The sequence below is a fragment of the Bison bison genome, unplaced genomic scaffold (genome assembly GCF_000754665.1).
Source record: "Bison bison bison isolate TAMUID 2011002044 unplaced genomic scaffold, Bison_UMD1.0 scf7180017864503, whole genome shotgun sequence".
NCBI classification, from domain to species: Eukaryota; Metazoa; Chordata; class Mammalia; order Artiodactyla; family Bovidae; genus Bison; species Bison bison.
This window is the reverse complement of record NW_011495061.1, coordinates 5,251,156-5,261,520: the sequence shown is the minus strand read 5'-3', so window position 1 is coordinate 5,261,520 and position 10,365 is coordinate 5,251,156. Positions and strand designations below refer to the sequence as shown.

The 10,365-nt window shown below is 38.6% G+C and overlaps 1 protein-coding gene across 5 annotated transcripts in view; it reads left to right on the top strand.

Annotated features, from left to right (window-relative positions):
* Nucleotides 1-10,365, top strand: part of STK33 (serine/threonine kinase 33) — a 197,193-nt gene that overhangs the window by 115,503 nt on the left and 71,325 nt on the right. For 4 of the 5 annotated variants that reach the window (XR_824276.1, XM_010829299.1, XM_010829300.1 and 1 more), the window contains exon 5: nucleotides 3,022-3,126. The exons of the other annotated variant lie outside the window; for it this stretch is intronic. Coding sequence is in view for 3 of the 4 variants with exons in the window: in XM_010829299.1 (XP_010827601.1) it covers nucleotides 3,022-3,126 (105 nt within the window). In the remaining variant the exon portion in view is untranslated. The remainder of the gene's footprint in view (nucleotides 1-3,021; nucleotides 3,127-10,365) is intronic. 5 annotated transcript variants of the gene reach the window in all.

The window sequence follows — 10,365 nt, the reverse complement described above, 5'->3', positions numbered from 1 at the left end:
AAGAACACCCAGGGCTGATCTCCTTCAGAATGGACTGGTTGGATCTCCTTGCAGTCCAAGGGACTCTCAAGAGTCTTCTCCAACACCACAGTTCAAAAGCATCAATTCTTTGGCACTCAGCTTTCTTCACAGTCCAACTTCACTTCCCTGTTATTTACCTGGCACCAAACCATGGTGGAGGTAATGAAGATAATGGCAACTTCCTTCAAAAGGTCCTGTGCATGTACTGCTACACTCAGTGCCCCCAACCCTGCAGCAGGCCACCACTAACCCACGCCTCTGCCGGAGAGTCCTGGACATCCTGGACAAGTCTGGATCAGTCTCTTGTGGGGTCACTGCCCCTTTTTCCTCGGTCCTGGTGTGCACAAGGTTCTCTTTGTGCCCTCCAGGAGTCTATTTCTACAGTCCTGTGTAAGTTCTGGCAGCTCTTTGGTGGGGTTAATGGCCACCTCCTCCAAGAGGGCTTATGCGATACCCAAGTCTGCTGCACCCAGCCATACCCAAGGGATATGCTACCCACTCCAGGGAAAGGCTACTCACTCCAGTCTTCTGGCCTAGAGAATTCCATGGACTGTATAGTCCATGGGGTTGCAAAGAGTGGGGCATGACTGAGTGACTTTCACTTTCACTTTCTTTCTTTTACCAGAGTCAGTTGAAGATGAGGGCTGATTATCAGTATATGTAGATGTAGGGTTGTGGGCTAGCATTGTCTTCTTAGTGAGTAGTAGGTCCTGATAGTTTCTCCTGATGTGGTTCTGATATACTTTGCCCTGTCCAACCAGTCCATCCTAAAGGAGATCAGTCCTGGGTGTTCATTGGAAGGACTGATGCTGAAGCTGAAACTCCAATACTTTGGCCACCTCATGCGAAGAGTTGACTCATTGGAAAAGACCCTGATGCTGGGAGGGATTGGGGGCCGGAGGAGAAGGGGACGACAGAGGATGAGATGGCTGGATGGCATCACCGGCTCTATGGACATGAGTTTGGGTGAACTCCGGGAATTGGTGATGGACAGAGAGGCCTGGCGTGCTGCGATTCATGGGGTCGCAAAGAATCGGACACGACTGAGCTACTGAACTGAACTGATCCTCTCCTTTCCTTTCATTCATTATTTCCTCATTGATAGCCAGCTCTGTTTATTCATCCTACCAGCTCTTTCCATTTGAATCACTTTCTCTCCAGCTCTCTTCTGTACTGTTTACCTTGTATCCACTGTATTTCTCACTTTAGATTGCACTGGAGTGAAGAATGCAGTGGGCTTCTCTTTAAGGGAGAATCTAAGTCCTCAAACTTTATAACTGATCATTTCATCAACTTGAAAACAATTTCTGTGCTTGAGGAAAAATAAAAGGCAACATTACCATGGTATTTTTTTCTTGGGTCTGTGATATTATATTTACAAAATGAAATAGTAGGTTATATGTATTCTTTAATTTTCTATAGGAAATTACATATCATTTCCCCCTAAAGTTTAATAAAGTAACATTAAATCTTAATAAGGGGAGATCCAGAGTCCTTCCAGAAATCCCTAGGATTAACTAAATGGGAATTCCTTTGTTTCTTTGGTGTCAGATAGGGTTAGGCTTAGGTTTCAGGGTTATATAGTCAGTTGCTTGCAACTCTAGGAATTCATAATCTTGCACATAGATATTGATGCTGAGACTTTTCAGGACAACAAGATAGTAAAATAAAATTATATAGTCAGTATATGAATTGGACAATATATTACTGCATTAAATATAGATAAACCATTTGTGGTGGAAAGTAGGAATAGGCTTGAGATGAATTATTAGGAGAAATTGTGACATCTGTCCATGTCTAGTCTCGACAGGAATTTATTCCTCGAAGTCACTATTTCTCTTGATAACTATAAAGTTATTTCTCCTCTACGATTCATCCTCTATGGGTGGAGCACAGTAGTGGGCAGTTTCCTATCACTCTTGAGATGGTAATGTTTAAAGGGTAAAGATACTTAGAAGCAGGGATGACAGTAGGTAAAATTTTAACTAGGTAAAATTTGCCTTACTATCAATCTCTTTCCAAGTCCTTCAGGAACTATTGTGTCTCTTCTAACTTTGGGGGAGGGGGTGGGTTAGAAGGAAGGAGGGAGGAGTAAGAGCTTTGTTATTCCTTTCAGGGATATTTTTATGTGAATGAGGACAGTGTTTATTCTTGAATGATTACGGTAATTTAGATATCAAAAGGGATGATGATTGGGGTGGTGGTAGTGCTGGCAAAGGTGGAGAAAGCCCTTCCGGAGTATCCTAGATGATGGTGTAGACAATCACTTACTTGTACCCACACCTGACGGTCTGCTCAGGTATGGTTAAGGATTTCACCTAAGGAGGTAATTTGGAGTTAGGTTGGTCTGAAGGCAAAAATCTCCATCTCCATCTCCATCTCCATTGTGCATTCTCTCTCTTTCTCTCGCTATCAAATTTTTGAGGCTGGGGGACTAGGAAGTGATATAATGCAGGACTAAGTATAAAATCTCAATTGCCTATTGTTTCCTTTTGATATGTATATAAATGTAATGGAGACAAAGCAAGATGAAAGCATTTTATTTTATCAATAACTGACATTTAATGAGACAGATGCCTTATATCCATTTTCTAATTGACATCCCTAGAAAGTAGATTTTGTTTTTATTATGCTACCATCAAAAGATCAACATAATTTTGAAGGAAATACCAAAAAGCATATTAAGAGCTGCAATAATTTTGTGATATGACAGAGACCATGTTGTTAGCTAATTTATAGAAACCATCCAAGAAACAGATATGATTTGAGGCTGAATTATCTCTTAAAATTGGGCAAAGGAAAGAAAGGGTATACATTAATCTTATCATGCAGATAGGTTGCATATTATCTTTTGGAAAAGGAACTTTCTGAAAAAATATAGGAAAAAATATAAATATTTTTATATTTATAAATAAAATATATTTATAAAAATATAAAATAACTCTAACTTTTGCGGTAATGAAATTCTTACATGAAATCTGTATTTCCTCATCATCTAAGGCTGGAAGCTCTGCTGTGAAGTTACTTGAACGGGAAGTGGACATCCTAAAAAGTGTGAAACATGAACACATCATACATTTGGAACAAGTGTTTGAGACACCTAAGGTAAAGCTGGGCTTCCTTGGTGGCTCAGAGGGTAAAGAATCTGTCTGGAATGTGGGAGACCCAGGTTCAATCCCTGGGTTGGGAAGATCTCCTGGAGAAGCAAATGGCAACCCATTGCAATATTCTTACCTGGAGAATTCCATGAACAGAGGAGCCTGGCAGACTATAGTTAAAGGCAAAGCTTTATCAGGTGCTGCATTCTGAAAGTGGTTATTTTTACAAAATTAATATCGTCTCCTTGAGAAGTAGTCTCTTTGGGACACAGTGGCTCATGTCTTTGGCATGACTCTGTTACACCACTCTGCTAGTGGAGATTGATGAAAAGCATTCTGGAGGACGTTTTATTGTTGATTGTATAGTTAGGTGTCTGATGATTAGATTGACATCTTCAGTGATATTTCTGGTGGCATGTTGGGGAAAAAATGAAACAACTTCAGATATAACCCAGAGTGATCAGAGCTTCCTTAGAAGTGGCTTTCCTTTTTGCTATGGCCCTTGGCTCTGTATTAGAGTCCCTTGGAATAGTGTCATAATTCTGCAAGGTTAAGTTCATAGTAGAGTTGGTATGGTTGTTTGCCATTCTGCAAAAGTTGTTTATTGCCCATGAGCTTGGGTGTTTCTCTGCTAGGAGGTGGTATGATATAGCAGTTAGGTGTGTTAGGTCAGAGTGCCTGTACAATTTAATCCTGGATCTACCACTTTTTAGTTGTGAGACCATGGACAAATTACTCAACCTCTCTAATTAAGTTTCCTCATCTGTAAGATAGGTTTAACGATAGTTGTTTTTCAGTTAAGTCATGTCCAACTCTTTGAAACCCCATGGACTGCAGCATGCCAGGCTTGCCTCTCCTTCACTATTTCCTGGAGTTTGCTCAAAGTCACGTCCATTGAGTTGGTGGTGCCATTCAACTGTCTCATCCTGTGTTGCCCCCTTCTCCTCCTGCCTTCAGTCTTTCCCAGGATCAGGGCCTTTTTCAGTGAGTTGGCTCTTCACATCAGGTGGCCAAAGTAATGGAGCTTCAGCTTCAGCATCAGTCCTTCCAATGAATATTCAGGGTTAATAGTATCAACCACATTTAGTTGTGGAGGGATTAAGTGGGAAAATGAGTATAAAGCATATGTCTCATTGAATGTTAGCTATTGTTCTTTGTTTCCTTTGCCAGTTTCTAAGGCAGCAGTAGTCAATTTGGGTTATGCATTGTGCTTGATTCATTAGGAGTGCTTGATAACTATTAGAGATGACAGTTACCTTTACAGGAGGTCGTAAATGGCAATGATGCCAAAAGCCTTCTCTGGTTTTTTAGTCTTAGAGTTGTGACTTATTTTATCCTCACATCTTCTTAGAATAGTTTTGCCCTTTATCACTGGTTTTAACTAGTTTGATTGTGTTGTGCCTTAGTGTAGCTGTGTTCATGTTTCTTGGCTTGGGGTTCATGGAGCTTCTTGGATCTGTGAGTTTATGGTTTTCATAAAATTTAGGAACATTTTGGCCATTATTTTTTTCTGCCTTGAAGGGCTTTCAAGTACACATGAGATTGTTTGATATTTTCCAAAGCTTTCTGATTCTCTATTCATTTTTTTTCAATCTTTGTTCTCTCCTTATTGAATTTAGTAGAGTTTCTATTGTGATATCGTCAGATTCTATAACCTTTTTTTCTGTAACATCGTATATGCTGTTTATACTTTCTAGTGGAAATTTGATTTGGGTCATTTTTGTATCTTCCATGTTTCTACATAATGTGCTCACTATTTCCTCCTTCTTCTTTAAATATAGTTATAATAACTTTTACTGCCCTTTTCTATTAATTATATCATGTGTGCCATTTTTAGGTCCATTTTAAGTGATTGATTTCCCCCATTTCATTATGAGTTGTATTTTCCTGCTTCTTTTTATGCCTGTTCATTTTTGATTGGATGCTGGCTAATCTTTTATATTCTTACAGCTATTCTTGAGCTTTATTCAAGACAGAGTTATTTAGAAATAGTTTGATACTTTTGAAGCTTAATTTAAACTGTTTGGTGGTACCACAGAGCCTTTGGTCTGGGCTAATTTTTCCCTAAGTAATGAGGTAAGACCCTTCTGAGTACTCTGCCCAGTGTCCCATGAATTATGAGATTTTCCACACTGGCTAGTGGAAATAGGAACTCTTCCTGGCCTTGTGGAGGCTTTAGTCGTTGTTCCCTCTGATATTTTTGCATGGTACTTTCCCCAGCTTTGGGTAGATTCTTTTTTTTTTAATTAACTTTTTATTGAAGGATACTTGCTTTACAGAGTTTTTGTTGCTTTTTGTCAAACCTCAGCATGAATCAGCCATGAAAGTGAAAGTGAAAGTGAAGTCACTCAGTTGTGTCTGACTCTTTGTGACCCTGTGGACTGTACCCCACCAGGCTCCTCCATCCATGGGATTCTCCAGGCAAGAATACTGGAGTGGGTTGCAATTTCCTTCTCCAAGGAAATATCCCCTCCCTTTGGAACCTCCCTCCCATCTCCCCATCCCACCCCTCTAGGTTGATACAGAGCCCCTGTTTGAATTTCCTGAGCCATACAGCAAATTCCCATTGGCTATCTATTTTACATATGCTGATGTAAGTTTCCATGATACTCTTTCCATGCATCTCATCCCTCTCCTCCCCGCTCCCCATGTCCATAAGTCTGTTGGCTGTTTCTCCATTGCTGCCCTGTAAATAAATTCTTCAGTACCATTTTTCTAGATTCCGTATATGTGCATTAGAATATGATATTTACCATTCTCTTTCTGACTCACTTCACTCTGTGTAATAGGTTCTAGGTTCATCCACCTTATCAAAACTGACTCAGATGTGTTCCTTTTTATGGTTGAGTAATATTTCATGTGTATATGTACCACAACTTATTTATCCATTCATCTGTTGATGAACATCTAGGTTGTCTGCATGTCCTAGCTATTGTAAATAGTGCTGCAAAGAACAAGGGGATACATATGTCTTTTTCGGTTTTGGTTTCCTCAGGGTATATGCCTAGGAGTGGGATTGCTGGGTCATATGGTGGTTTTATTTCTAGTTTTTTAACGAATCTCCATACCGTTTTCCATAGTGGATGTATCAATTTACATTCCCACCAACAGTATAGGAGCATTCCCTTTTCTCCACACCCTCTCCAGCATTTATTGTTTGTAGACTTTTTGATGATGGCCATTCTGACCAGTGTGAGGTGATAGCTCATTGTAGTTTTGATTTGTATTTCTCTAATAATGAGTGATGTTGAGCATCTTTTCATGTGTTTGTTAGCCATTTGTGTGTCTTCTTTGGAGAAATGTCTATTTAGGTCTTTTTCCCACTTTTTGTTGTTTGTTTTTCTGGCATTGAGTTGTATGTTCTGCTTGTATATTTTGGAAATTAATCCTTTGTCACTTGTTTCGTTTGCTATTATTTTCTCCCATTCTGAGGGTTGTCTTTTTACCTTGCTTATAGTTTCCTTTGCTGTGCAAAAGCTTTTAAGTTTAATCAAGCCTGCTTATTTACTTTTGTTTTTATTTCTGTTACTCTAGGAGGTCGGTCGTAGAGGATCTTGCTTTGATTTATGTCATTGAGTGTTCTACCTATGTTTTCCTCTAAGAGTTTCATGGTTTCTGGTCTTATGTTTATGTCTTTAATCCATTTTGAGCTTATCTTTGTGTATGGTATTAGGAAGTGTTCTAATTTCATTCTTTTACATGTAGCTGTCCAGTTTTCCCAGCACCATTTATTGAAGAGGCTGTCTTTGCCCCATTGTATATTCTTGCCTCTTTTGTCAAAAATAAGGTACCCATAGATGCATGGGTTTATTTCTGGGCTTTCTATCTTGTTCCATTGGTCTATATTTCTGTTTTTGTGCCGGTACCATACTGTCTTGATGATTTTAGCTGAAGTCAGGAAGGTTGATTCCTCCAATTCCATTCTTTCTCAAGACTGCTTTCACTATTTGGGGTCTTTTGTGTTTCCATATGAATTGTGAAATTTTTTGTTCTAGTTCTATGAAAAATGCCATTGGTAATTTGATAGGGATCACATTGAATCTGTAGGTTGCATTTGATAGTATAGCCGTTATCACAATATTGATTCTTCCTAGCCAGGAACATGGAATATCTCTCCATCTGTTTATGTCATCTTTTATTTCTTTCATCAGTGTCTTATAATCTTCTGTGTTCAGTTCTTTCGTCTCCGTAGGTAAGTTTATTCCTAGATGTTTAATTCTTTTTGTTGCAGTGGTACATGAGATTGATTCCTTAATTTCTCTTTCTGATTTTTCATTGTTAGTTTATAGAAATGCAAGTGATTTCTATGTATTGATTTTGTATCCTGTAAGTTTTGCTAAATTAACTGATTAGCTCCAGTAATTTTCTGATACTATCTTTAGGGTTTTCCATGTACAGTATCTTGTCATCTGCAAACAGTGAGAGCTTTACTTCTTCTTTTCTGGTTGGATTCCTTTTATTTCTTTTTCCTCTCTGGTTGCTGTAGCTAGGGCTTCCAGAACTATGTTGAATAACAGTGGCAAAAGTGGACACCCTGTCTTGTTCCTGCTCTTAGGGGGATGCTTTCAGCTTTTCACCACTGAGAATAATGTTTGCTGTAGGCTTATCATATATGGCCTTTACTATGTTGAGGTAGGTTCCTTCTATACCCATTTTTTGAAGAGTTTTAAACATAATGGGTGCTGAATTTTGTCCAAGGCTTTTTCTTCATCTATTGAGATTATCCTATGGTTTTTATCTTTTAATTTGTTAATATGGTGTATCATACTGATTGATTTGCGTATATTGAAGAATCCTTGTATCCCTGGAATAAACCCAACTTGATCATGGTGTATGAGCTTTTAGATGTGTTGCTGAATTCTGTTTGCTAAAATTTTGTTGAGGATTTTTGCACCTGTGTTCATCAGTGATATTGGCCAGTAGTTTTCTTTTTTTGTGTTGTCTTTGTCTGGTTTTGGTATCAGGGTAATGGTGGCCTCGTAGAATGAGTTTGGAAGTGTTCCTTCCTCTGCAACTTTTTCAAAGAGTTTTAGAAGGATAGGCGTTAGCTCCTCTCTAAATGTTTGATAGAATTCTCATGTGAAGCCATCTGGTGCTGGGCTTTTGTTGTTTTGGGAAGATTTTGATCACAGCTTCAGTTTCAGTGCTTGTAATTGGGTTGTTCATAATTTCTATTTCTTCCTGGTTCAGTCTTAGAGGGTTGAACTTTTCTAAGAATCTGTCCATTTCTTCCAGGTTATCCATTTTATTGCCATATAGTTGTTCATAATAGTCTCTTATAATCCTTTGTATTTCTGCATTGTCTGTTGTAACCTCTCCTTTTTCACTTCTAATTTTGTTGATTTGATTCTTCTTTTTTTTTTGATGAGTCTGGCTAAAGGTTTGTCAATTTTGTTTATCTTCACAAAGAACCAGCTTTTAGTTTCATTAATCTTTACCATTGTTTCCTTCATTTCTTTTTCATTTATTTCTGCTTGGATTTTTATGATTTCTTTCTTTCTACTAATTTAGGAGTTTTTTTTTTTTGTTTACTTTTTTCCACTTGTTTTAGATATAAAGTTAGGTTGTCTATTTGATGTTTTTCTTGTTTCTTGAGGTAGGACTGTATTGCTATAAACTTCCCTCTTAGGACTGCTTTTGCTGCATCCCGTAGATTTTGAGTTGTTGTGTTTTCATTGTCATTTGTTTCTAGAAATTTTTTGATTTCCCTTTTGATTTCTTCAGTAATCTGTTGGTTATTTAGAAATATGTTGTTTAATCTCCATGTGTTTGTGTTTCTTACAGTTTTTTTCTTGTAGTTGATATCTAGTCTCATAGTGTTGTGGTTGGAGAAGATGCTTGATATGATTTCAATTTTCTTAAATTTACTGAGGCTTGATTTGTGACCCACGATGCGGTCTATCCTGGAGAATGTTCCATGTGCACCTGAGAAGAATGTGTATTCTTCTGCATTTGGATGGAATGTCCTGAAGGTATCAGTGAGATCCATCTCATCTAATGTATCATCTAAGACTTGTGTTTCCTGGGAAAACTGGTCAACCACTTGTAAAAGAATGAAACTATAACACTTTCTAACACCATACACAAAAATAAACTCAAAATGGATTAAAGATCTAAACATAAGACCGGAAACTATAAAACTCCTCTAGGAAAACATAGGCAAAACACTGTCCGACATAAATCACAGCAGGATCCTCTATGACCCACCTCCCAGAGTAATGGAAATAAAAGCAAAAATACATAAATGGGACCTAATTAAACTTAAAAGCTTTTGCATAATGAAGGAAACTATAAGCCTTCAGAATGGGAGAAAATAATAGCAAACGAAGCAACTGACAAAGAATTAATCTCAAAAATACACAAGCAACTCCTGTAGCTCAATTCCAGAAAAATAAATCACCCAATCAAAAGTTGGGCCAAAGAATTAAACAGACATTTCTCCAAAGAAGACATACAGATGGCTAACAAACACATGAAAAGATGCTCAACATCACTCATTGTCAGAGAAATGCAAATCAACACCACAATGAGGTACCATCTCATGCCGGTCAGAATGGCTGCGATCCAAAAATCTACAAAGAATAAATGCTGGAGAGGGTGTGGAGAAAAGGGAACCCTCTTACACTGTTGGTGGGAATGCCAACTAGTACAGCCACTATGGAGAACAGTGTGGAGATTCCTTAAAAAGCTTGAAATAGAACTGCCAAATGACCCAGCAATCCCACTGCTGGGCATACACACTGAGGAAACCAGAATTGAAAGAGACATGTGTACCCCAATGTTCATCGCAGCACTGTTTATAATACCCAGGACATGGAAGCAACCTAGATGTCTATCACAGACGAATGGATAAGAAAAGTGTGGTACATATACACAATGGAATATTGCTCAGCCATTAAAAAGAACACATTTGAATCAGTTCTAATGAGGTGGATGAAACTGGAAGTAAGAGTGAAGTAAGTCAGAAAGAAAAACACCAATACAGTATTCAGTTCAGTTCAGTTCAGTTGCTCAGTCGTGTCCGACTCTGCGACCCCATGAATTGGAGCACACCAGGCCTCCCTGTCCATCACCAACTCCCAGAGTTCACTCAGACTCACGTCCATCGAGTCAGTGATGCCATCCAGCCATCTCATCCTCTGTCGTCCCCTTCTCCTCCTGCCCCCAATCCCTCCCAGCATCAGGGTCTTTTCCAATGAGTCAACTCTTTGCATGAGGTGGCCAAAGTTCTGGAGTTTCAGCTTTA